Below are 26530 nucleotides of genomic sequence, written 5' to 3'. Positions count from 1 at the left end.
TTTTTTTTTAAAAAAAAAAAAAAAAAAAAAAAGGAAAAATAAAGTGGAACAATGTGTTGAAAAGTTGTACGACGAAAAAGAATATTCATTATTGTATAGCGAAGGTTAATTTACGTATGTGTGTGCCGCTAATCCATATAATCGTAAAAAGGCAAATCTTAAAGTAATTTTCAAAGTCAAAGTAAAAAGAGTAGATTTTTATTTATTTTTAGGGGCAAAAAAGAGTAGATATTTACTATGTTACATGGAAACGGAAACGGATACGCGGAAACGAAACGTTTCGGAAACAGGAAATGTGTTTTTTCAAAAATTAAGTAATAGAAACGTGTAGGAAACGTATATACATATATATTGATATATATATATATATATATAGATATAATAAATCTCCAAACATAAAAACCATATTCAAAAAATCTGAAACAACACAAATTCAAGACATAAATATTAAATAGTTTAATTAAAAGTAAAACTGTAAAAAAAATAAACATTTCAAAATCAAATTTTTGACCAGCATCGCCATATATTTAGGGATTTTAACTTTTAAGCTACTAATTATATTATATTTTTTATCATTATATGTATCATGAATTCTTATATTTTCAGTTTATTTATTTATTAAATTTTGAAATTATAAAAAAGAGTTTCCGTCGTTTGAATGGCTGAAAATTTTAATTAATCCTTAAGTGGCTAAAATTTTTAGTTATTCCTTTATTTACAAAACAATCACAATTTAACATACAAATACAATATAAGTTATAAATAATAATAAATTATAGACCTGTGGTGTACCACGGGTTAAAGTGTAGTATATTATTATTTTTGAAGTATATTTTGTGTTATGCTCTTTTATATTTACAACATTAAACCCTCAAAAATTTCCAAAAATAGTATCACGACAGGTTTTGTTTACTAAATATCTATCTATATTATTATTTTTGAAGTACATTTTGTGTTATGTCCATGAAGTTTTGGTTATTTATTTTTTTATTTACAACATTAACCCCTCAAAAGTTTCCAAAGATAGTATCACGACAGATTTTGTTTCCTAAATATCTATATTATTATTTTTAAAGTATATTTTGTGTTATGCCTTTGAAGTTTTGGTTATTTAATTTGTTTTATTTACAATATTAACCCCTAAAATAATCCCATAAATAACATTGCAGAGAAACTCAAATACTAAATTTTCTTAAATTGATTTTGGTGAGACGGGTTGGCATTAATCTCATATAGGGAGTTAAGTGGAATTGTTTTTTTTTAAAAAAGCACTTTTAGAGGTGTACCAGGAGATAAATGTATTACTAGGCTATACATATAACATACGGGTTAAAACCTTGAAAATACTAAAAAATCCTATATTTTAAATACTTATATCAAAAACCTGTAAAATTTTATATTTTTAAAATTAATAAAACAATAATAAAATAACAAATAGAAATTTTAAAATTAAAAATATTATCTGACGGTGGTTAAATTCTAGTATCGTATATTATCTGAGTACCATTTATTTATAAAATAAACCAGAGAAAAATGTAGTTTGGGCCAGATCAGGAGTCGAAGATTATAAACGTTGTTTTAGGCCCAAATAACTTGCATATATACCAAGCTAGGGTTTTCAGCATACCACCCCCACCAAAAAGAAAAAAAAAGAGTTTTAGAGGAGGCACAGCATATCCGCAGAAGAACGGTAGTATGGGAGGAGTAAATCGCCGCCGTAGGAAGACTGAGAGAAAGACAAAGTTCGTGGGGTCAAATAAAAGTATTTGAAGTTTAAATGCCTGATAAATCAAGGTTTCTACTCATTTGTATTCAGAATCATTTTGGTATAAATTACTAGTATTTTCCAAAAAAAGTGTAAAATTTTCCAAAAAGTATTTTGAGCAAAAACTGTTGCAAAAATACTAGTATAAACTAGATTAGGACCCGCGGTACACCGCAGGGCAAAATTATTTATAATTAAAATATTAAAATTATAAATTGTATTTATTGGTCAAATATGTTATAGTTATATAATAATTGTTAAATAAACCATATAATACCGTAATATAATTTATTTTTTTTATATAATATTAATTTAAATTTAATTAGATATGTCTATTCTCTGACTCTACTGACAATGTTAACAAAATAATGAAACGATTACCCGTGTAACACCGAATTACTGCTATTTTTTAATTTATATAAATATCGGGTTTTAACTCACACTATATCATCTTAACTTTTAATATTTATTGTGTATCTACGGTATAATATTTATCATATTTAACTTTTTAAAAGTTTTAAATATTTTTCATATTTAACATTTTTAAAATCTTTAAATTAAAGAACCGGAATAAACCAAATAAAAGTTTTAAAGTTTGAATGCCTGATAAATCAAGAGTCTACTCATTTGTATTCAGAATCATTTTGGCAATTGAGAATATCATTAATGTCGTAGTTATTGCAATGTAATTTTCTGGAAATTTTGTGTATAAATTCATTTTCCGGAAATTTTGTCTACAAATTCATTTTTCGGAAATTTTGTCTAGATTATTAGCAAAGAGTATATTTTCGCGGGTCCTATGAAGTTTTGGACATCGTTTTGTCTACAACCTAAATAAATGGTGGCCCTTAAATTATGAATTATCAAGAGGCCTATAAAATACTAAGAGATCTATATAAAATTGCTAGAGGTCGACAGAATTAATTGCATTAATAGCATTAATTGTTAAAACTTTCCTTATTAGTATTTTTGAGCAAAAATTGCTGCAAAAATACTAGTATAGATAAGTAACAACACTATTTGTGGTGTATATATTTTTCTTCTCTTTTCTTCTCTACCGAATGATGAGAGTTACGGTAGCTGAATCGATCTTATGTTAATATGAATCGAAAACGAAGTAAAGATGAATTGATGAAAATTAATTAATGTCCAGGAATTTTTTTTGTGAATGGATGTATATGTTTTGGTTGGGCTTTTATTTTATGAATTGTTGTTTATAGCAGACTGCTAAGACTAAGGCCATGAATTTTTTTGTAGATTTTATTTGTGATTGATTTCTAATTTCTAGTTTTTTGGGTTTTGGTTTTTGAATTTTTGATTTTTTAATTTTTGGTGGAAATTTTAGTTTTTACAAAAATATTAACGTTGATTTAGGCCCAAATTACTTGTATATATACCAAGCTAGGGTTTTCAGCATAACACCCCCCACCCAAAAGAAAAAAGAAAAGAGTTTTAGAGGAGGCACAGCATAACTGCAGAAGAACGGTAGTATGAGAAGAGGTGGGAAGGATCCGTTTGCGAGAGAGAAAAGAAAGCGATACCGGCCGTCTTTGGCTGCTCAAGTTCGCACATGTGTGCGTCGCGGTATTTGTAAGGAGTGGTTGGATTCTCTCAATCAGGACTGGCTTCAGTCTGTGCTGAAAAGGGTGATTGGCTTCTTTCTTCTCATATACATATTTGCAAATCCGGAATTGAGAATTAATTTTTCTGTTATCGCTAGGGGCTTTTTATTTAATTTATTTATAATTATTGATTGATTAGTTTCTTAACAAGAACATCTTTATATAATTGATTGATAACAGCCAGAGCCGAAGTTGACTCGTATATATCCTAGAAAGGAAAAGGCTAACACTGCCAAGCTTCAGCGGACGTCAACGTATATATTCATTTTTATCATCTCTCTAATGTGTTGTTTGTATAGATAACTTTTATTGTTGATGGTAATGGTTGTTAAATGTTGCTCTTATATATATGCTATGCAGGTTGGCCTCACAGTCGCTGCGAGCTTGTTCTACCCGTATGAAAAAACTTGACGACGACTTGAAGGGATCTGATCAGTATCAGACCACGCCTGACTCTGATCAATTTGATACCCAGGTATATAAATTTACCTTCTTTTCATATATATATATATATAACCCTTTGCAATTGATTTATAATATAATATAATTTCTAATACGAATACTTAAAATAAATGTAAGTTTATTTATATATTAGTAGGAAATGCAAAGTCAGAAAACAGGAATACAAAGTTCTAGCATCAAATATTCCTACAAAGAAAAGTATCTCGAAACCAAAGCTGAGCTATCCAAGGCAAAAGAACAAATTAAAGAGTTGCGCAAGAAATACAAAGATTATCAGACCACTCTTGACTCTGATAAATTTGATACTCAAGGTATATATAATTTACTTTCTTTTCATATATATATCTGTAAATATCTAGGCTCTTACATATATAACTGTCAATATCTATCTAGGCTCTTACAACCCAACTTATGTGATCAATCATTTAACAGGAGAAGTTGTCGTCTAATGATATTGCTACCACCTCAACCTCCATGCCTCAGTCGCCATCGCCATAAGATAGGTAACGTTGTCCATTTCTTTTGATTATTCTCTCTCTCATGTGTATCATGAATTATTTAGTTAGCAGTAGCTATTTGGATGAGTGGTGATGGTGGATTGTTTCTTGCTCATATAGGTTGGAATGTTTTTGCACACACCTGGTTCGCCATAGCTTAGCAGCTCCGACCAATTTCAAAGTGCAAAACTTAAATCCCCACCTATGTCTCTAGTAAATATATATATATATATATATATATATATATATATATATATTTCCGCTCTCTCTTTCTCTTTTTTTATTAATCCCCTGGACGATGTTTTCCAGTTGTTTAATTTTGTAACTTAAACTCGCCATGCTTTTTTTATATGACTTAAAAAAAAAACCTTTTAATAATTATGTTACATGTTTGGTTTTGAGAAATCTTTTTTCATGATGATTTGCCCAATGTGTTTAGCAGGTCAAAGAATTTGTCATTTAACCCAATTTGTTTTTTTTTTTTTTTTTTAATCAATTTGCTTCCTCATTTGTCATTTAATCATCGAAATTGAGCAACCAATCGTGAAATTTTTTTCTTCTTCTTATCGACTGGGTTTGTTGATGAGATGTGCATGATTATATATAGAAGCCATCTGAAACTTTCATGGAAATTATGAAATTATGTTGAATTGCATCGTTATATTAAAAGGCAACAACGAGAATATTTGTACAATATTCTCAAGGCATATATTAGATCAGTGAAGCATATACCAGCCAATTTAGCCAAGAGACTGATTCAAATTTAAATACTAAACCCGAAATTCCACCCAACACCAAATCCGTTAATGTTGTAATTCCAGAAACGTTAACTTTATCTTTACTCCACTCTCTTAGTTGTAATTTCTTGTAATATGTGCGCTCTAAGCTATCAGCTTCATACGTGCATCAATGCACTTTGTAACTCTTATCTTAACATATTATTAACGGATTGGGCCAATAAAGTAGACAGCTAAAAATACTTAAAAAGACTAGTATAATTTTATTTATAACTTGAGAAAACAAATAAGAAAGTCAAAGACGTATATTTAAAAAAAAAAAAAAAAAGGAAAACCAAAAGTACCTTTACCAAACTGAACAAAATGTCTTCGAAAAGATAAAAAAATATCTATCTGCTCTGCTCTGCTCTGCTCTGTACTAGTTATACTTTCACCATCTCATCTCTCTCCTCGGAAGTGAGCTTTGTTTGGTTTCAACGCTACACAACAACTGCCAAAATCATTCCATTTTTGATCATTCTTCCTTCCTTCAGCAGGTATATTGATTGTCTGTTTTTCATGAGTCTCGAGTTCTTGAAAGGATCTGATCTGTTTTGCTCTGTACAACTTTTGGAATTCGTCGATCTCGTTTTCTTTTTTTTCTTTTCTTTCTTAATTGTAAAATCTTATGAGAGCTTCTTTGTTTGTTTTGGTGGTAAAGATTCATGCTTTTGCTTGCTTTGTTCTCGTTTGCTTCCTCTTGCGAGTTATTTCAGATCTCAAGTTCGATTAGATCTGATGCATTAACTTGACTCTTTTGTACTTTTTGTGGTTATAATATTGGATCTTTCGTAGTATGGATTTTGACAGATTTTTTTTGTTTTTAATACATCTGAAGGCTTGAATTTGTGATTTGATATGAATAATAATTGAGCAAAGCAAATCTATTATACACAATCAAAATTGATTTGGTTTTGATTGCTGATATACATTTTTAAAGTTTTCATTTTGGTGACACCTATCCATCTGCTTGTTGACAAAGCCCTTGTGATCTTCTTCTTGTTTGAATTATCCTATGTACTTTTTCGTGGGTGGTTACTGGTTAGTCTCATGAATCTTTTTACATTGTATATCATCTATGCAGGAAGCAAGCATGAAGCCAGTCTTCTGTGGTAACTTTGAGTATGATGCTCGTGAGGGTGATCTTGAACGGCTATTCAGGAAATATGGCAAGGTTGAGAGGGTGGATATGAAAGCTGGTAAGCCTTTTTTTCTTTCTTTTTCTTTCTTCTGCCTTTTATCTACTCTTTATCTTTGTGGTTAACCTCGATGAAAAAAGCAGTATTATAAACCACTTAGTGCGATGAGAAAAAGCAAAATTCAAATGCATGTCATACAAATCCACTTCCATGTTCACTCCACGAGATGGCTCTGGAGGACTCTCCCTTTAGAAGGAAGTACTAAACAGCGACCATATCCACCTTGCCATGCCGCCTTGCCATAGAGAAAATTCATCTCCTTGGTCCACAAAACAAGTCACTTTCCATCCGCTATAGCACTGCCATCTTTATTGCATTTCATTCCTCATAGACATTGCACTCTTGGACATACCTCTGCAATGGAGAAGGCACTCTCTTTTCATTCACATCCCGTCTGACTTCCACATTTTCAGTTGTTCCTTGACATATTAATTCCATAATGCAAGGTCTGTAACTGCTCTACTGGTCAATTGGTTTGCAGAGTTTTTTAGGTTTCTAGGAATGTTCAAAATTTAATTTGTCCTAGTAGGCAAGTATGGCTTTTTGATGTCTCTGAAGGAGAGAGGGCAGTCTTCGTGTTTGCTGGAGGTTCTTAACCTGGTTTACTTCCTCACTGTTCATGTACTCAGATCTATGCTTTTTACTTCTTTTCTTTCTCCAGGCTTTGCTTTTGTGTACATGGAAGATGAAAGGGATGCTGAAGATGCCATCCGAGCGCTTGACCGCATTGAATTTGGGCGTAAGGGACGTAGACTTCGTGTTGAGTGGACAAAGGTAGGATTTTGACCTCCAGATTTTTTTCTTTCAGTCTTAATTGTGAGGTTTGAAATACTGATAGCATTAATGGGTCTGTGCATAGAGTGAACGAGGAGGTGATAGAAGATCTGGTGGTGGTTCAAGGAGATCCTCATCCAGCATGAAACCTTCCAAGACTCTCTTTGTTATCAACTTTGATGCGGATATTACTAGGACCCGGGATCTTGAGAGACACTTTGAGCCGTATGGAAAAATCGTAAACGTTAGGATCAGGAGGAATTTTGCATTTATCCAATACGAGGCACAAGAGGATGCCACCAAGGCGCTGGATGCTACAAATAACAGGTTTGTGTTCCTGTCCAGTTCAGTATCTAATTGCTTTCTTTACTTAAGATTAACATTTCGCTTGTGTTTTCATTCAGTAAGCTGATGGATAAGGTGATCGCGGTGGAGTATGCGGTGAAGGATGATGATGCTAGAGGGAATGGTCACAGTCCTGAAAGACGCCGTGATAGGTCACCTGAAAGGAGAAGGCGATCACCTAGTCCTTACAAAAGAGAAAGAGGAAGCCCTGATTATGGCCGAGGTGCTAGTCCTGTTGCTGCATACAGAAAGGAAAGGACCAGTCCTGACTATGGCAGAAGACGTAGCCCAAGTCCTTACAAGAAATCAAGGCGTGGCAGTCCCGAGTACAGTCGTGACCGCAGAGGCAATGATAGTCCTCGTAGGAGGGAGAGAGTCGCAAGCCCTAAGTACAGCAGCCGCAGTCCCAACAACAAGAGAGAGAGGATTAGCCCTGATCACAGCCCATTGAAGAAGGAAAGTCCGATAAATGAAGCGGGTGAAGTTGATAGTCCAATCGAAAGGAGGAGGGAGAGATCGAGGTCTAGCCCTGAGAATGGCCAAGTTGAAAGCCCTGGCTCAATTGGAAGAAGAGACAGTGATGGTGGCTACGATGGTGCAGAGAGCCCGATGCAGAAGAGGTTAGTTAGTTGACATACTTTGATGCTTTATATTATGATGCCATGAATCTAACCATCATTCTTGATCTTGATGTTGCAGCCGGTCTCGTTCACCACCTGCTGACGAGTGATGAAAGTGGATCCACAACCTCTATCAAAGTAGGATGTTGTAACTGTTTGTTTGTAGTCAACAATGTGTCGTCGTATTTAGATTTGGTCTCTTGCTTAAATGTCTTTTCTGGTAGATTCCAACTTGGATCTCTTTTTATTGTCGGATTATAAAACTTTTGTCTGTATGCCAAGGTACTGCATTTTCCGTTATTATCATCTCAGTTTGAACTCCAATCATAGAGTTAATTAAGGCATTATTATCAATCACTCCAACCTTGTATTGTATGCATCTTGTTCCTAACCTGCATAGAATACATATAACCAAATTAGCTACCAACGCTTATCCTTGTCAATAAAATCGCGGCTCGAATGCGAACATCAAAACACATTCAGTGACAAAATGGAACACATTGATAAACGTTTCATGACAACGTTAGGACTTAGGACAGACCTATTGACTCCCTTCGATCTAAAAAAACTCATCAAACGCTTTTTGACAACGCTCGGACTAATCTTAAACTTTTGTTCTATTTTTTGGACTGAAGACTAGTCCCAATATATAAAAATCAATATATATTATTTATGTTTGTGTTGGCATAAAGATTTGTGACTAAAAACTATTGTCAAGAAAAGGATATCTCATCCATTATTTTTTGGTTTTACAATTGCTGCAGTAAAGTTTTAATCTTTTTTTGTTTACTCCCTCCCTCTCAACTGGGTTTCTTCAAATTCAGATTTTTTTTTTGGGATTCGTGCAAGTCGAGTCTACTTGGTTGAAAGTTTCTGGCTTTTGATTTGATTTGAAGTTTGTTCGTTGGTAAGTTTCATCCTTTGAGATAGAGAGATGTCTGTAACTATGGTATGCTTCAGAATTTGCTAGTCTGATATAATTAGGGCTTTCGAGTGTTATAAAGAATTCGCCTTTCCGTCTTCTCTTTGTTGCATCGACGAACTCTATATGGTTTATATGTTGGATTTGTCTCTAGTCGCTGATTTATGTTTCCATTTCATTCAGATTTTGACCACTGGGGTGCTCAGGCTTTGAAAACTAGCTCAATCTCTCTTGGATCCTGAATGGTTTAATTATCTCAGTTTGATCGGTGAACATAGAGCTTAGCCGCTTAGGATCCGTTTGGCTTTGTTGTTGGCTCAGATTAAAGTTTCAAGCTTTTCATTTCTCTGAATCTGTCCTTTGTATTTGGACGACTTGGTCTGTGTTTGCTCTCCTGGGGCATGAACAGAACGGTAGTCTCAGGAGCTGTTGAATCTAGTTTCTCATTGACTGATGCTGTTGGTTCGGAAGCTCTGAATATGCAGAGGAGTAGTGGCATCAATAATAATAATATGCGTATCCCAACATCACCAATGTCTTTCTCCCCGAATAGCATTAGCATGCCGGGTTCATTGGTTCTTGATGGCTCTGCTTCAATGCAACACTTACCTCAGCAGCAGCAGCAGTACCAACTACAACAGCAAGCTGGGCAAGGTTCAGTTCCAATGAGGGAGAACAGTTACTCCCATGTCGATAAGAAACCCAGAGTAGAAGTGAAGCAAGAGGACATGTTGCAGCAGCAGATTTTACAGCAGTTGATCCAGCGTCAAGACCCCACTGGAAGGAATCCGCAGTTGCAAGCTTTGCTTCAGCAGCAGAGACTAAGGCAACATCAGCAGATTCTTCAATCCATGTCACCCTCTCAGAGACTCCACTTCCAGCAACAGCATCAGCTGAGACAGCAATTACAGCAACAAGGCACTCAACAGATCCCTCCTAATGTACGTCCTTATGAAGTTGGCGTGTGTGCTCGCAAATTGATGATGTACTTGTATCACCTGCAGCAACGACCTGCTGTAAGCTAATTCTAATCTTTGGACTTTTAGCAATTTCATCACTTCTATTCAAGTTCTAACCATTATTGATACCTCTTTGTAGGAAAATTGCATTACCTATTGGAGGAAATTTGTGGCAGAATACTTTTCACCTCGTGCAAAGCAAAGGTTGTGCTTGTCACAGTACGAAAGTGCTGGGCACCATGCCCTTGGCATGTTTCCACAGGCTGCTCCGGTCAGTTTCTTCTTTGCTCTGTGTTTTTTGATCTTTTATGATATTGATGTTCTGTATCTCTGTATCTTTAGCCATATATAAGTTTACTCCACCTGTGCTATTTATGAATTTCAGTATAGTACACAGATTTTTTAAGTTAATAAGTCCATCTTCTTGTTGTGTTTGCAGGATATGTGGCAGTGTGATCTTTGCGGCACCAAGTCTGGAAAGGGATTTGGTAAGAGAGTTGCAAATTTCATTCTTGTGTGTACTGTATCACTTTGCCTTCACTTGAGCACAATGAAGCAACTCACATATGCTAATTGCTCTCTTTAATTGTTTAAAACTCTGATAATTGTTTAAAACTCTGATAATTGTTTTAAAAACTCTCCCGTCAAAATAGTAGCTAAGCACTGTCATCTTCTTGTTTTGCAGAGGCAACCTTCGATGTGCTTGCCAGACTTATTGAGATTAAATTTGCGAGTGGCATCATTGATGAGCTCTTATATCTGGACCACCCACGAGAAAACAGATTTCCTAATGGACTGATGATGTTAGAATACAGAAAAGCAGTTCAGGAAACTGTACACGAGCAATTTCGTGTTGTCCGTGAGGGCCATCTTCGCATCATATTCTCTCAAGATCTGAAGGTATCTAGAACAATTCTCTGTTTCAAAATTCATTGAAGAACATGAAAAGCAAAGAAAAAAACAATCAATAGTGTGCTAATGATTAGTTAATCTTGAATCTGCTTCTTTCTAGATACTGTCTTGGGAGTTTTGTGCTCGGCGTCATGAAGAGCTTCTTCTTCGCAGACTTATTGCTCCACAGGTCCTATTTTAATTGCATGGCCGTTGCGTTTTTTATTAGGAGCTTAAGAGATTTTTTGGTCAACTGTATAACTCTGTTTTTCTGAAACTCTTGATTATGAATTTGAGGATGGCTAATAGACCCTGTTTCCTTAAATAGTTTATATTAAGTGCTTATCTTCTGGTTTCCTATGAAATATAGCATAAAGTAATTTTACTTCAGAACAGACATGCTGCAATGGTGCTGGGCTGTTGGCAACTGTATTGAAAAGGTATTATTGGTTATGCAGGTGAACCAGTTGCTTCAGGTTGCACAGAAATGCCAGAGCACGATTTCAGATAGTGGTTCAGAGGGAGTTTCTCAGCAGGATTTACAGTCAAACAGTAACATGTTAGTTGATCCGTAACACTTAATATACCTTTCTACAACCAATAATGTCGATGCAGACTATTCTTTTATTGTCCATGTTCTGGCATTTGTTTCTAGTGCTCTATATCATTTCCGGGTGCTAATTTGTGTCAGGGTCTTGGGAGCAGGACGGCAGCTAGCAAAGTTTATGGAATTACAGTCGCTGAATGATCTTGGCTATCCAAAAAGATATATCCGAACACTACAAGTACTCATTTCCTCCTTTCCTAGCTGTTATCTTTGTATTTGTATTGTAGTCTCAAGAAGTCCTAATAGTGTAACTCATTGTGACTGACAGATATCTGAAGTTGTCAAGAGCATGAAGGATCTGATGAATTTCACTAGCGAGCACAAAATTGGCCCTATTGGTAAGTCTAGTATTCCGATCTACATCATTCTTCTTAGACCAAAAACGAGGTTTCCCCTCTGGCGTAAATTTCAATCTAATAATACTGATTTCTGCAACGCTCCAGTTGAAAGGCTGTGTTTGATCTGGTTATTATGTTTCTGACTGCTGATATCCCTTATGCAGAGGGGTTGAAACAGCTTCTGGAACAGACGGCAACAGTGAAGCTCCAGAGACAGAAAATGCAAGAGATGGAGGAGTTTGGGAGTAGTGGAGCAATGAGTGGGCCAGCTCAATCTCAAATGGCGTTATCCTCAGGAGCGATGGGCGGCTCAACTGCCAACAACAACTCCAATAATCACCATCAAATTGTTGGTCGTGGAGCTATGAATGGCTCATCTCAAGCGGCAGCAGATCTGACCAACTACCAAAGCATGCTTATGAGACAAAATGCTATGAATAACCCAAACTCAAATACGGGCAAACAAGAGGGGTTCTCGAGTCAGAACCCTACCCCAAACTCAAACCAGAGTCCATCTTCGTCGTCCCATCAGAGGCAGAACCTAGCTACCAGTGGATTTCCCAGCTCTCCTCAAATGCAACAGCAGCAGCGCGCCATGAATGGCGCTCCTAACATGCTTCCGCAGAATCATCCTCATCATTTGGAATCACCACATTCACATGGTAACAATCAGGAGCAGCAGATGCTTCATCAGCTGTTGCAGGAGATGTCGGAAAATGGAGCGAGTGTGCAACAGCAACAAGCCTTTTCGGGTCAAAGTGGTAGCAACAGTAACACTGAGAGAAACACAACTGCATCTACTTCCAACATCTCAGGAGGAGGCCAAGTACCAAGCCGCAACAACAGTTTCAAAGCAGCATCAAACAACAACCTTCATTTGCCGGAAGATATATCGGTTCCAGAACTATCTCATGATTTCTCAGAAGATGGCTTCTTCAACAACAGCGATATCTATGGTGGCTTGTAATATCCAAGCAGAACAGAAGCATTGTTACTTTGACTTAACACAGTGAAAGAGAATTTAGGGCTTATTCTTCTCATTTAGGTTGGTCTTTGTATAGAAACCAAAGAGATATGAGACCAACGAAGGAAGATTTGTGGTAACTTCATAGGCACTTTAGCTTTCATCTCCTTTTCCCCTTTTAGTGATAGTGAGATGAAATCTTAGATAATGATTTCTGCCAACACTATCAAGTAATCTTATTCTTTTTTTTTAACAATCTGTTTATACTTTATAGAGAGGTTTTTTAAGTTGCTCATCCTTTTACGGATTCTAAATAGTAACTACTTGTTTATATTTTACTCCCTCCGTTTCAAAATATAAGATGTTTTGGAGAAGTTTGTTGTTTCATAATATAGGATGCTTTCAAATTTCAATGTAACTTTTAGATTAGTTTAGTATTTTATATTATGCAGTATTGTTTCTGATTGGTTGAACTTGTTAAAAGTAAAGACTTCTTAATCTGCGTGCTTTGCTTAAAACATCCTATATTTTGAAACGGAGGGAGTATTAGTTAACAAAAAAATGAACCCTCTGGAATATGCCATTAAAACCTTAATCTGATAAGTTCTATATTTGCATAAAAACATGCTTGTATGTGCATTCTATGGTAATGTTTTTTATGTTCCTTATCTGAAGACCAACTCTATAGAAACCCGTTTCTTCAAGTTGAAGAGCAACTCTACAGAAAAATCCACAATGATTCGATTAATAGCATACAGCCATACACGATAAAAGAGGTCATACAACTTTTAAACAAGGCTCATGAGTAGTTCAAGTTGTGTTGCAACTTGTTATGTTTTAAAATTTTTCCATATAACTTACGAGCCCCTTCAAGATGATGACTCTTATCAGTCCATATAGATCCAAATCCCACTTTAGTTCGAGATATAAAACCCTATTTGGATCAACAAATTATCCTCTGGTACTATATTAAGTTTTATGACTTCCAACTCAAACTCGTTGACAAAGTAAAAGCATTAATAAGAATAAAATCGCTTGGAAGTGTTTGCAGAAATAATCTTGAGATTACATCTTTACCATCTCTAAAAGGGAAAAAATAAGATGCTAAAAGTTCCTATAGATAAGTTACAACAAATCACAAATACCTTCATTGGCCTCATATCTCTTTGGTTTCTATACAAAGACCAACCTAAATGAGAAGAATAAGCCCTAAATTCTCTTTCAATGTGTTAAGTCAAAGTAACAATGCCTCTGTTTTGTCGGGATATTACAAGCCACCATAGATATCACTGTTGTTGAAGAAGCCGTCTTCTGAGAAATCATGAGATAGTCCTGTAACCGATATATCTTCTGACAAATGAAGGTTATTGTTTGAGGCTGCTTTAAAACTGTTGTTGCGGCTTGGAACTCGGCCTCCTTCTGTGATGTTGGAAGTAGAGGCAGTTGTGTTTCTCTCTGCGTTACTGTTGCTACCACTTTGACCCGAAAAGGCTTGCTGCTGTTGCACACTCGCTCCATTTTCAGACATCTCCTGCAACAGCTGATGAAGCATCTGCTGCTCCTGACTGTTACCATGTGAATGTGGTGATTGCAAATGATGAGGGTGATTCTGCGGAAGCATGTTGGGAGCGCTCATGGTTCGCTGTTGCTGTTGCATTTGAGAAGAGCTGGGAAATCCACCTGCAGCTAGGTTCTGCCTCTGATGAGACGACGAAGATGGACTCTGGTTTGAGTTTGGGGTAGGGTTCTGACTCGAGAACCCCTCTTGTTTGCCCGTATTTGAGTTTGGGTTATTCATAGCATTTTGTCTCATAAGCATGCTTTGGTACTTGGTCAGAGCTTCTGCGGCTTGAGCTGAGTCATTCATAGCTCCACGACCAACGATTTGATGGTGATTATTGGAGTTGTTGTTGGCAGTTGAGCCGCCCATCGTCCCTGAAGATAACGCCATTTGAGCTTGAGCTTGCCCACTCATTGCTCCACGACCAACAATTTGATGGTGATTATTGGAGTTGTTGCCAGTTGATCCATTCATCGTTCCTGAAGTTAATCCCATTTGAGCTTGAGCTGGGCCATTCATAGATCCACTATTCCCAAACTGCTCCAGCTCTTGCATTTTCTGTCTCTGGAGCTTTACTGTCACCGTCTGTTCCAAAAGCCGTTTCAACCCCTCTGCATAAATGACATAAGCAGGCATCACATAACATTCATATTCATTCAGAAAATCAAAGAGAACATTTTCACCAGGAGAGTTACAAAAATCAGTAGATATTTCAAGTGAAAGATGCACCAGCGGGAAAATTAGTAGACTTACCAATAGGGCCGATTTTGTGCTCGCCAGTGAAATTCATCAGATCCTTCATGCTCTTGACAACTTCAGATATCTGTCACATGCAATGGCTCAATATTAGGACTTCATATACAAAATTAGTAGCTAGGAAAGGAGCTAATGAGTACCTGCAGAGTTCGGATATATCTTTTTGGATAGCCAAGATCATTCAGTGACTGTAATTCCATGAACTTTGCCAGTTGCCGTCCTGCCCCCAAGACCCTGATACACAAATTAGCACCCAAGAATGACAAAGAGCACTAGAAAGAAATGCCAGAGAATCGAAAATAAAAGAATAGTCTGCAACCACCATACAGGATGTAAAAAGGAAAATAAGGATCAATTTACATGTTACTATTTGACTGTAAATCCTGCTGAGAAACTCCCTCTGATCCACTCTCTGAGATCGTGCTCTGGCATTTTTGTGCAACCTGAAGCAACTGGTTCACCTGCATGACCAATAATAAGATTTTAGTACACTTCTTAACAGCGTTGCAGCATCTACAAACATCTGTTTTGAAGTAAAATTACAAACTTTGTGCTCTAATTCATAGGAAACCAAAAGATAAGCACATTACACAAAATGTTTAGGGAAACATAGCCACACAGTTGACGAGAAATGTTTTTTTTGTAAAGTTAAGTTCTTTATAATTTACGCAAGGGTTAGAATAGGACCTGCGGAGCAATAAGTCTGCGAAGAAGAAGCTCTTCATGACGCCGAGCACAAAACTCCCAAGACAATATCTAGAAAGAAGCAAAGTAAAGTTAAGCACACTGCTGATTGATTTTTTTCTTCTCTTTTCAAAAGTTTGAACCAGAGAGTTGTTGTAGATACCTTCAAATCTTGAGAGAATATGATGCGAAGATGGCCCTCACGGACAACACGAAACTGCTCGTGTACAGTTTCCTGGACTGCTTTTCTATATTCTAACATCATCAGTCCATTGGGAAATCTGTTTTCTCGAGGGTGATCCAGATATAAGAGCTCATCAATAATACCACTTGCAAATTTAATTTCAATAAGTCTGGCAAGTACATCAAATGTTGCTTCTGCAGATTAACACGAGAAGTAACAGTTAGCTACTTCTTTGACCAAATTGTTTTAATACAATAAGTAACGTTTAAAACAATAAAAAGAGAGCAATTAAAATGTGTAAGTTGTTTCATTATGCTCAAGTAAAGGCACAGAAATACAAGTACACACAAGAATGAAATTTGCAACTCTCTTACCAAATCCCTTTCCAGATTTGGTGCCACAAAGATCACACTGCCACATATCCTGCAATCACAACGAGAAGATTGACTGATTAATTTAAAAAATTTGTGTACTGTAGTAAAATTCATAAACAGTACAGGTGGAGTAAACTTATATGGCTAAAGATACAGAGATACAGAACATCAATATCATAAAATATAAAAAAAACACAGAGCAAAGAAGAAACTGACCGGAGCAGCCTGTGGAAACATGCCAAGGGCATGATGGCCAGCACTTTCGTACTGTGACAAGCACAACCTTTGCTTTGCACGAGGTGAAAAGTATTCTGCCACAAATTTTCTCCAATAGGTAATGCAATTTTCCTACAAAGAGGTATCAGTAATGGTTAGAACTTGAACAGAAGTGATGAAAATGTTAAAAAGTCCACAGATTAGAATTAGCTTACAGCAGGTCGTTGCTGCAGGTGATACAAGTACATCATCAATTTGCGAGCACACACGCCAACTTCATAAGGACGTACATTAGGAGGGATCTGTTGAGTGCCTTGTTGCTGTAATTGCTGTCTCAGCTGATGCTGTTGCTGGAAGTGGAGTCTCTGAGAGGGTGACATGGATTGAAGAATCTGCTGATGTTGCCTTAGTCTCTGCTGCTGAAGCAAAGCTTGCAACTGCGGATTCCTTCCAGTAGGGTCCTGACGCTGGATCAACTGCTGTAAAATCTGCTGCTGCAACAAGTCCTCTTGCTTCACTTCTAATCTGGGTTTCTTATCGACATGGGAATAACTGTTCTCCCTCATTGGAACTGAACCTTGCCCAGCTTGCTGTTGTAGTTGTTGGTACTGCTGCTGAGGTAAGTGTTGCATTGAAGCAGACCCATCAAGAACAGATGAACCAGGCATGTTAACGCTACTCGAGGAGAAAGACATTGGTGATGTTGGGATACGCATACTATTATTATTATTATTATTGATGCCACTGCTCCTCTGCATATTTAGAACTTCCGAACCAACAGCATCAGTCAATGAGAAACTAGATTCGACAGCTCCTGAGACTACCGTTCTGTTCATGCCCCAGGAGAGAAAACACAGACCAAGTCGTCCAAATACAAAGAAAATGAAAAGCTTGAATCTTTGAAAAGCCTTCCTCTCAGAATCTGAGCCAAACGGATCCCAAGCTGCTATGCTCTATTCTAACCGATCAAACTAAGATAATTAAACCATTCAGGATCCAAGAATTACAGAAAGATTCAGCTGATTGAGCTGATTGAGTTGAGTAGTCAAAATCTGAACGAAATGAAAAAGAAAAATCAGAGACAAATCCAACAAGGGTAAAACAATAATTGAAAAAAAACAAAAAGCCCTAATTATCAGACGAGCAAATTCAGCAAAAAAAAGGATACAACTTACCAACAAAAGACTAAAACTTTGAATCCAATCGGGCAACTCAAATCAAAACCCAGAAGAAACTTGTCAACGAAATGGACTTTCACAATTCCAAAATAAATAAAAAAATATCAGAAATTTTAGAAGAAAGAAAGAAACCCAGTAGAGAGGGAGAGAGTGAGTACACAAAGAGAGAATTAACGCTTTACTGCACCATTCAGCGATGGCAAAAACCAAAAAAAAATAAAAAGAAAAAAATATCGGCAAAACTTGGAGAAGAAAAGAAAAAGAAAAGAAAAAAGAAAGAGAGAGATCTTTTATTATTTTGGGGGACTTCACAAATCTTATTTACGCAAACATTAACCAAATCTAACTCAGCCCCCCCCAAAATTAAGAAAAATAAATGTTTAAAATACTATACTATTACTACCATAGTCAAAATGTAAAAATACTAACCTGAAATTGAAAAATAAAATTAAAAATTCAATCTCAATTCACAAATTAAGACATAATTGGGGGAAAAGTATATAGTATATTGCATTATTTAATTATAAAAGAAACTCAAAATGTTTGACCGTAAAACAAAAAATTTAAAAACTCTAAAAACATAGAAGAACCGGTAATAACCGACTATACCGGTCAACAAGCTAAGCGTCACCGACCTCGTGGATCAAAAGACACCGACACGTGCTGATGTGCTAATAGATCTCTCGTGGACTAAGGAGTGGGACAATAGATTCGTGTTATCATATGAATCGTTCGATAAGATTCAAGTGGTGGTCTAACATTCATGGAGGAGAAATGAGAGAGATCATATAACACTTTTTTATTTATTTAAAATAAAAATTGTTATTAGTCAGAAATTTACAAATTAAAGGAATCTAGAGGTACAACTAAGGTTAATGTTAAGATTGAAAGTCTATCATCGTATATTTCCAATCAAATTCTGACCTGTTATTGTTTCTTAATTATTTTTATTTTTAATCAATTCATCAACGTGGTTCAAATTAATAAAATTTTGTAGTATTGTTTAACAAATTTAGCTGATAATGGTTTTTTTCTGTATTTTTAGATACTTTGGAAAAAGGTCTTTAGTGATTACTGATTAGTGAGGATACATATTACTAGTATTTATTTTCATATTAAACTTATTACACCAATCATTAATTAATAACTTTTAGTGAAAATTCATATCAGTTAGTGACATCGTAGTCTGTAGTTAAAACTTGTGTTTGCTACAGAGTTTAGTAACATCGTAGTCTGTAGTGACAAATGGTTCATTCTGAGGTTTGAATCAACTAGAGGACAAAGATGTCTTTCCCGGTGATATTGCATCCGGATCACCATCAGCTGTTTCTCTATCCGAGCCAATAATAACACTGGGAGCTTTTTGTGAGATTGTTGCCTCGGATTTAACAATTCTGGCACCATCATCCACTTCTGCATCTTTACCATAGAAAGACCCAGAGGATCTCAGCTCCTTTACCATTCGAAACTCGTCATAGTGTACCCGTCTATGCTCTTTGAAACTTTCATTTTTCTCAATCTCAGAATCTGTAGTTGCACAAAAAAACATAGATTAAGATGTTATCTAGGAATCAAGAACCTGATGAAACTACGAGTCATGTAACTTTGATCTATTTATATGGTTTTGTAAATAACCTTCATATTCATCCATTGGATCTGTGTCATCCTCGGACCAGCTCCAGCCACCAGACTCGGATCTCTGGCTCAAAGTTTTACTGGAAGAAGCTACATCATTCAGACCATTCCTTAGTTCTTCCGCACGATGCATTTCATCAACACAGTTGTCAAATGATCTTCCTCTAGGAGACAGAGAACCTGAATAAAACCAACCCAGAAAGAAAAAGATATCAGAATTTTGTTCAGGTCACTCTTCCAACTAGACTGACACCATTTCAAATTTAACCAACATGAAGCATATACTGTAGGTTATGTTTGTGTTATTTTAATTTCCTCTGTATAGAGATGGTGACTACTATTTTGTATTTACTATATGCCAGTATTGCCAGAAGCATATATATGTAGCCAAAACCATAAAAAAGTCCAAAACAGAGAAATGGACAAACCATCATCATCAATCATGGGGTGATACGGTGTCTTTGGTTCGGTAATCTTCTGCCTTACAGGTTTGTTGGATTCAATTTCCACTATATTAGCTTCATCCCATTGTACACGTCCCCTGCCATAAGAAATGTATACACTCAACAGAGAAAATAAGTGTTGCTAATAGCTGAAAACAAATAAAATTGTGCTGCAGCCTGAATTGTACATATAGTAAACATCCTGAGGTAAACTAAACATGTATCACCTAGCCAATACATGAGCCTTAAACCAAGACAAAAGTAAAAGATTCACTAAGATGAAGATCATGCTATACTCTATCAGGTGAAAAGTGCATTCCAGAATTCTAACAAAGAGTCTAACTACTACAAAAAAAAAAAAAAGGTGAAAAGAAACAGGGAGAAGGAGAAACGTACTTCATCTTGAGCTGATTATATACTCTTTCCCAACAAAATATTATAGTTCACCTGACTGCAACATTAAACATATATTTGCTTATCTTTAACGACAACAATAAAGAAAATAACGACATACTACTACAGGCAAAACACCAATTTATCCTCCGTCGACATAAAAACACAGAGAAATTGGACCCTGAAACCACAAAAGACTAATCCTCGACCAAAATCCAAACACACGGAACGGAACATATTGTATTCGACATAAACACCAATCGGTACTTGTTTCGATTTCTAAGATGAGAACATCGTAACGAAAGATTTTTCCTTTACCTCTATGAATCCGATTCTTTCTCTTCTCTTTTCCAACTTTTGTTGAAAATGGAAAGTTTTTCTCGTGGCGAAGAGAAGAATCTCATATTTTAACCCCCGCCCTTGGCCACGATGGACACACGCTCGATAGCCGTCCGTGCATTTGACTTTGACCATAATAGATGCTAATGTTAGCCACATGGGATATTATAATCCGTTAGATTATTCGACTATTCCACGTTTGGACTGCTTCGTACAAAAGGTAAGGGTACTTCTGGAAATCTTCTTAAAATGTTAATACTGTATATGTACACAACTACATACTTTAGCCTGCAGAGATGATCAGAACCTTGCAGGTGCCAACATACTTGCAATTAGATTAAATAACGATGGAGTGTGTGTTTAGTTTGATTTTGCCAAACTTGCTAACACTGATTCTTCTGCAATCTTCCACGCACGGTTTAAAAACTCGAATGATTTCAAAGGGTTCTCCTCTTCAGAGAGAGCAAGTTTCAGGTCTGCAAAGAAGTCATCTAAACCAGAAACAGATTCTTCTAAGCTTTTTGAATCTTCACGGTCACCATGTACTGGATCTTCTTCATGACCTTTTCCTTCTCCGAGTGATTCCATGCGTGTGTTTTTCTCTCTTGCACGTACCTCAGCTTCCAATTTTGCAGCCATGGTTATGGCTCGATGTATGCAAGATGGAGGTATCTGCAGTCAAGTATATATGTGAGATCAGTTTCATGAGTGGACCAACCATAGCCATATATTTCAGTGACTAACGCATTTACTGATCATCTTCAATTTATTTAAGGCCTCTTTTAGGATGGCCTACCTATGCTGCTCATTCTGTATGTCAGATATAAACTTAGGTATTTGAGGCGAGTTTACCTGGGCAAGCTGAGCAACCTTAAAACCAAAGCTCCTGCTGCAAAGACCACGCACAAGTTTATATAGGTAGGTCACATCATCATGATCAAAACCACTATTATCCTTCTGCGATGTCAGATACGAGACATGGTATGTCCCAACAGCACCTGGGAATCCGTTACTGATCTCAGCTATTTCAGGGTAATGCGTGACAAAAAGAACCAAACATCTCTTTTCTGTTAGGAGATGTTGTAATGTTGCATAGGCAATGGCTACACCGTCGTGTGTGCTAGTCCCTCTTCCAAGCTCATCTAATATAACAAGCGAACGAGAAGAGCAGGTTCTGATTATGTGCGACGCCTCACTTAATTCTTCCAGAAAGGTACTTCGACCATGCTGGATACTGTCTGAAGCACCCATCCGAGTGAAAATACCATCAAGAACGTGCAGCTTAGCGAATGAAGCTGGTACAAAGGAACCAGCCTGGGAAACCAAAGGGAGTAGTCAGAATCATTTAGCATTAAACATACGTAAGAGATTTTGGTAAGGCATAAGCTTATACTGTTAATGTCTATGTTACCTGAGCCATTATAGAAATTAAAGCAACTTGGCGGATATAACAGCTCTTTCCTCCCATGTTAGGTCCGGTGATAATTTGGCAGTATTCCCCTTCTGCATGCAAACTTGTGTCGTTTGGGACAAAGTTATCTTGTAATATAGTCTCCAATACCTGGGAATTTTTCAAAACAAAATGATTGATACATTTCCAATTTAATTAAACATAGAAAGAAAGAGAAAAGGAAGTGAGAGCAGATGCATACAGGATGACGACCAGACTGTATGTTTATCTCAACTGGTTCACAGTCATCCACAAACACGGGACAGACATACTTCTGCAGAGGCATAAATTTGAACGAAGTTAAGAATTGCAAAGCCGTGACTACAAGCACATATTTTGTAGTTTGTTATTTCAACCTTGTTTCTAGATAGAGTTGCCAGGGAGTGCAAACAGTCCAGCGCAGAAAGAGCTTGAACGGCAGCCTGGAAATCTGTATAGTATCTACTGAAACTCTTGAGAAAACTATCCCACGAAGCTCGGTTCACAATGGCAAGATGTTCAGTTGCTAGAGCTAGCTCATCCAACCCAGCTACAATTTCAGGGGGATGATACCGAATAGTCTTTTTGGTGCTATTTACTTTCACCCAATTCATAGGGACCTTGGCACCAACCGGCAGCTGTACAAAGCCTTAGCTTCAGATCAGAAATAAAGGCCCACAACTTTCAAAGATGAGAGTATTAAACACACAAATGTTTTACTTGGTACAAAAAAAAAAAATATATATAGGCTCAAGAGCTGTGAATGTTTTTAATGGATTATATGTGCACGAGAAAGGAGTGAACAGTAACCATAAAAAGAAGCAAACACTAGCTACCTTCATGATACTTATTCTTATCCTGAAACATGACGGTGCTTTTGGGATTCCTTTTAGGCGCAATTTCAAAACAAATCAAGAAACTGCACTCTTGCGGTATGAAAGCATATATAAATCATGAGTTTCTCGAGAGGGTACCTCTATCAAATGTGTGATCCCGGACACTTGAAGAAATTCCAAATTTCGAATTGCGAGCTTCTTGCGAAATGAAGCTATCGAGGAATCCAGTTTTTCCCTCACGATTAAAACTGCTTGCCGAGCTTCAGCAAGCTGTGCATAGCAAATATTACAATTGAGTTATGGAACACAACATCGCCACTAAACAATTGATTCATGAAAAAAAACAAAACAAGTTTAAGGATAAGAAGCTGTGTGATGCATAGAAGATACAAACCTCAGGAAATTGGCCGCTGGACGTGATTAGTATGTCGAGCAAGTCTCCTCGAACAGCCCCTTCCTTATTCAGGGCAGAGAGAAGTTTCGCGGCATTGTCAACAACAGCAGGGGATGAAACAACAGATATCAATTTTCTCAAAAGAGAAGACTTCACAGTTGTGGATGGCATACTCATTTCACAGTCTTGCTTTATGCCAAGCCGCTGAAGTTGCATCCCCGAAAGTAAAATAGCTTCCATAACTGCGATGAACTTTTCATCCAGAAAGTTAAGAACCCTCAGACCTCAGTTAAGGAAGAGGGTTAGAAAGCAAGAGCTAGTTTACAAAAACATGGAAGTGAAGCAAAACTCGTATAACTCTTCAATATTTTTCTGCTCTGCCCGTTATTTCTTTTTCCTAATCAAGATAACTGAGAATTGGCACGTTGAAGTTTATAGCTACCCATATGACTATGTCTATAAAATGAAATCCAACGTGAGAAAAGAGGACATGATACTGAACAATGGTGCTATTAGCCTATTACTACGATTCTATGAAGCACATATTTCTTTGACTAGATATCGCGAAGAGACCATCACTCTGTATTATTTTCCAACTCACTTCAGAGGGACTTTTTATGATTAGACTTGGTCAGTCAACATACATGGTGGAGACTTTAAACTATTTCCGAGGACAAAATTATTACAGTATTGCACTATCTGAGAATCTAACTAACTTTAGTCAACACAAGCGCATATGTAAGAGGGCCAAGTATCACCTCTGTGGCTTTAGCAGTCCGATGAAAGATTCTTGTTATTCCACGTTGAATATCAGATGATCTGGACAAAGATGTCAAGACTGAGGAGAGAACGAAATAAAATTCAGGTGATACAGTTGTTCTCTCAGAACCTCCTTCAACCAACTCATTGCTGTTCTGGGAAGAACTATAAGATCCCATGCATGCAGAAATCTCAGAAACAGCATCAAGGCGAGCAGATATCAGATTTCTATTGCAAAGAGGATGAGTCACCTGTTGAAATGGAAGTGCACATACCATGATATGAGGTCTTTCTAATTAATTTCCATACCACTTAGCAAAATCTTCATGATAACTCTGAGGGGTAAGTATAGAAATCTATGTCCCTTTCAAGAACTGGAAGATGCCAGTAAATTATTTTTTCTTTATTGTAAGACGACAAAACTTGAAACAAGACCAAACGTACAAAGCTATTACAAATATTTAAGAAGAAAGGATATTGTGTCTTACCCAGTGTCTAAGAAGCCTGGAACCATATACTGTAAGAGTGTGATTCATATTATGGAATAAGGAGCCAGATTCCGATCCATCTGAATTATTTCTCACAACCTGAATATAGATAAAGTTTATTATGAGGGAAACTCAGTTATGATACTTCGAAATGGCTGAAATTTTAATATTAACTGACACGCTAAATAAAGCAGAAAGTACCTCCAACTGTTGCAGCGTATTGGCTGAGAGAGTCATCTCTGTGCTGCTTGACAAAGTGCGAAATGAAGCCCCCTGGTAAAGGATCCTTTCAAATCCAAATTGTTTGAGATGGCATAATGTCAGGGCAAGGGCTTGAACAGTCAGATTTGGCATGTTCATAATTGTCTGCAACATCAACAAAGGAACAAGTTAGCAGGAATTGCAGCAAGCATTTGATAAAAGAAAACTCTTCTCGAAAGCTAGATGTGTTTATTAACAATTTCATGTTAACAGGATCATCAAAATCAAAAAAAGAGAAAGCTTTTAGAAAATCAAATGATGTACGTGAACTGTCAAACAAGACATTCCTTCTTCAGCAGCCTCCACCTTGACTTCTTTATCATCTACTAAGTTGCTTGCGCTGATTTTTTCACATAATGAAATAACCTCATCTACTGCACTACCACTGCGGAAACGATCCAGTGAGGCTCGTTCCACTCGAACATTTGAGGTAGGTCCAGCATGTGCCAACAAAAACTGCCAAACAAAGATACCAAACGATCATCTATCACAACATGTATGCACATACCCTAAGAAATTAAAGTCTTCTAAACTAATCTACATAGAGATTATACACATACAGACAGAGATTCTTATGTCAAACAGTTAATCATGAAGGATTCAGCGCACAATAACTCTAGACAGAATCTGAGAAAACCGATTGAGGAGCTAAACTGTTCAAAATTAATCAAGAATGCTTAAATTAGTAACATTTTTACTCATACAGAGATAAAATTTACCTTCTCAGTTTGCTGTGAAAGAGGCTGGCCAAGCAACAGCTCAGCTGGTGACAAGCTCAAAATCACAGCCTCTAACCCACTCCTCATAAAATTATCATTAAACTCTCCATAAACAACTTCACCAGTTGAAATCTCAACGCCAACAATCCCAACTCTAACATCAAAACTCATTTCCAGACCACAACCAAATGCCTCCGGTTCAACTCTCTCATCCACAACACAAACCAAAAAATTACTCTGCGCACCAAAACCTTCTTCACCAACGCAACCACCACTTATATCCTCAGCCGCTTCAAGTGTGGCTTTGGTATATAACGCCGATAGTCCCCGGAAAAAAGGACCTCCCCGGTTAGCACCGTGAGACTTAATAGCTGCAGTTTCAGTCTGCTTCACCACACCAATCTTGTACCCTGCATTAACCAATCTCCTCACATGAAAGTTCAATCGAAATGTTGGTATACTCGCCGTCATGAAACTATGATCCATATGAGCGTAAATACCCAACACGCGTGCTGCAATCTCAGCGTCTTCTCCGAAGAATCTGTACCTGTAAACAACTTCAACCATCAAAACCACATCTGGGTACTTGCTCTTTAGCTCCAACACCTGCTGTTCCAATGGCGTGTACTTCCTCGATGATGATGACGTCTCGGGAACAGATTCCTCCGGTGAGGGTTCAAGAAATCTCTGGAGAAACCTTCGGTGTAAATCAGGGTTTTGAGTGTGAGGAGAAGAAAGTTTAGTCTTTTTGGGTGACGCGGCGGAGAGGTGGTCGGAGAGAAGCTTACGCTTTGACGGAGAAAAAGAGACAGTGGCGGATATCTTCGGTGCCGGCGATGATGATTCAGCCACCGGAACCGGTTCCTGAGTTGGGGATTTGGGTTTGGGAGCGAAGAATCGAGAAATTCTCTGCTGTTTTTGCTTGCCCATGTTTGCTTTCTTCATAGTAAGAGAAATTGGAAGGTCGTGTGTGGCTATGGCGAACTTGGGTTGCCAATTTTCGCGCGCTTTCTTAGATTGATTGATACTAAAAACACTAAACCGACCACCAAGAAGAAGAAGAAGAATCACTGAAACTACTGCATTAAGCAAAGTGACGAAGGCAGCGGTTCTTATGGGCCGGGCCGAGACATTAAAATG

General features: G+C 37.0%; 6 protein-coding genes across 10 annotated transcripts; 3 read left to right on the top strand and 3 right to left on the bottom strand.

The window, feature by feature from the left end:
• Positions 1648 to 4732, top strand: LOC104730880. 3 transcript variants are annotated; one of them, XR_758526.2, is made up of 7 exons: positions 1648 to 1794; positions 3140 to 3411; positions 3568 to 3641; positions 3748 to 3862; positions 3983 to 4160; positions 4282 to 4352; positions 4467 to 4732. XR_758526.2 is itself a non-coding variant. In XM_010450120.2 (7 exons), exons 2-6 carry the CDS (start codon positions 3256 to 3258, stop codon positions 4296 to 4298), a joined length of 576 nt encoding a protein of 191 aa, XP_010448422.1. In that variant the 5' UTR covers positions 1648 to 1794; positions 3140 to 3255; the 3' UTR covers positions 4299 to 4352; positions 4467 to 4732. The 3 variants fall into 3 exon arrangements, 2 of the variants coding, with proteins under 2 accessions (XP_010448422.1, XP_019089319.1); XM_010450120.2 differs by having other exon boundaries at positions 3986 to 4160; positions 4243 to 4352; XM_019233774.1 differs by lacking the exon at positions 1648 to 1794 and having other exon boundaries at positions 3986 to 4160.
• LOC104730879 (serine/arginine-rich splicing factor RS40-like) lies at positions 5435 to 8384 on the top strand. Of its 3 annotated transcripts, none has more exons than XM_010450116.2 (6): positions 5435 to 5619; positions 6207 to 6321; positions 6983 to 7095; positions 7181 to 7422; positions 7500 to 8060; positions 8140 to 8384. In XM_010450116.2, exons 2-6 carry the CDS (start codon positions 6216 to 6218, stop codon positions 8168 to 8170), a joined length of 1053 nt encoding a protein of 350 aa, XP_010448418.1. In that variant the 5' UTR covers positions 5435 to 5619; positions 6207 to 6215; the 3' UTR covers positions 8171 to 8384. The 3 variants fall into 3 exon arrangements, with proteins under 3 accessions (XP_010448418.1, XP_010448419.1, XP_010448421.1); XM_010450119.1 differs by lacking the exon at positions 5435 to 5619 and adding an exon at positions 6405 to 6767 and having other exon boundaries at positions 6229 to 6321; XM_010450117.1 differs by lacking the exon at positions 5435 to 5619 and having other exon boundaries at positions 6207 to 6767.
• LOC104730878 (probable transcriptional regulator SLK3) lies at positions 8751 to 13034 on the top strand. Its single transcript, XM_010450115.2, has 10 exons — positions 8751 to 8967; positions 9166 to 9998; positions 10081 to 10212; positions 10381 to 10429; positions 10627 to 10841; positions 10954 to 11022; positions 11291 to 11391; positions 11524 to 11617; positions 11708 to 11777; positions 11942 to 13034. The coding sequence occupies exons 2-10, from the start codon at positions 9384 to 9386 to the stop codon at positions 12742 to 12744; spliced, it is 2148 nt and encodes a 715-aa protein (XP_010448417.1). The 5' UTR covers positions 8751 to 8967; positions 9166 to 9383; the 3' UTR covers positions 12745 to 13034.
• LOC104730876 (probable transcriptional regulator SLK1) lies at positions 13758 to 17961 on the bottom strand. Its single transcript, XM_010450114.1, has 10 exons — positions 17692 to 17961; positions 16732 to 17568; positions 16517 to 16648; positions 16301 to 16349; positions 15906 to 16120; positions 15746 to 15814; positions 15419 to 15519; positions 15199 to 15292; positions 15056 to 15125; positions 13758 to 14913 (listed from the first exon to the last, which is right to left on the bottom strand). The coding sequence occupies exons 2-10, from the start codon at positions 17350 to 17352 to the stop codon at positions 14009 to 14011; spliced, it is 2256 nt and encodes a 751-aa protein (XP_010448416.1). The 5' UTR covers positions 17353 to 17568; positions 17692 to 17961; the 3' UTR covers positions 13758 to 14008.
• LOC104730874 (protein phosphatase inhibitor 2) lies at positions 18777 to 20606 on the bottom strand. The gene is made up of 5 exons (XM_010450112.2): positions 20484 to 20606; positions 20169 to 20223; positions 19758 to 19870; positions 19330 to 19509; positions 18777 to 19221 (listed from the first exon to the last, which is right to left on the bottom strand). The coding sequence occupies exons 2-5, from the start codon at positions 20171 to 20173 to the stop codon at positions 18962 to 18964; spliced, it is 558 nt and encodes a 185-aa protein (XP_010448414.1). The 5' UTR covers positions 20174 to 20223; positions 20484 to 20606; the 3' UTR covers positions 18777 to 18961.
• LOC104730875 (DNA mismatch repair protein MSH3-like) lies at positions 20719 to 26514 on the bottom strand. Its single transcript, XM_010450113.2, has 12 exons — positions 25391 to 26514; positions 24936 to 25127; positions 24612 to 24776; positions 24411 to 24509; positions 23922 to 24173; positions 23164 to 23415; positions 22908 to 23039; positions 22311 to 22571; positions 22157 to 22228; positions 21916 to 22065; positions 21357 to 21818; positions 20719 to 21176 (listed from the first exon to the last, which is right to left on the bottom strand). The coding sequence occupies exons 1-12, from the start codon at positions 26333 to 26335 to the stop codon at positions 20865 to 20867; spliced, it is 3294 nt and encodes a 1097-aa protein (XP_010448415.1). The 5' UTR covers positions 26336 to 26514; the 3' UTR covers positions 20719 to 20864.

This window comes from Camelina sativa, chromosome 12 (assembly GCF_000633955.1).
Source record: "Camelina sativa cultivar DH55 chromosome 12, Cs, whole genome shotgun sequence".
Lineage (NCBI taxonomy): Eukaryota > Viridiplantae > Streptophyta > Magnoliopsida > Brassicales > Brassicaceae > Camelina > Camelina sativa.
The sequence above is the reverse complement of the archived record's forward strand: the minus strand, read 5'-3'. Positions and strand labels throughout refer to the sequence as shown.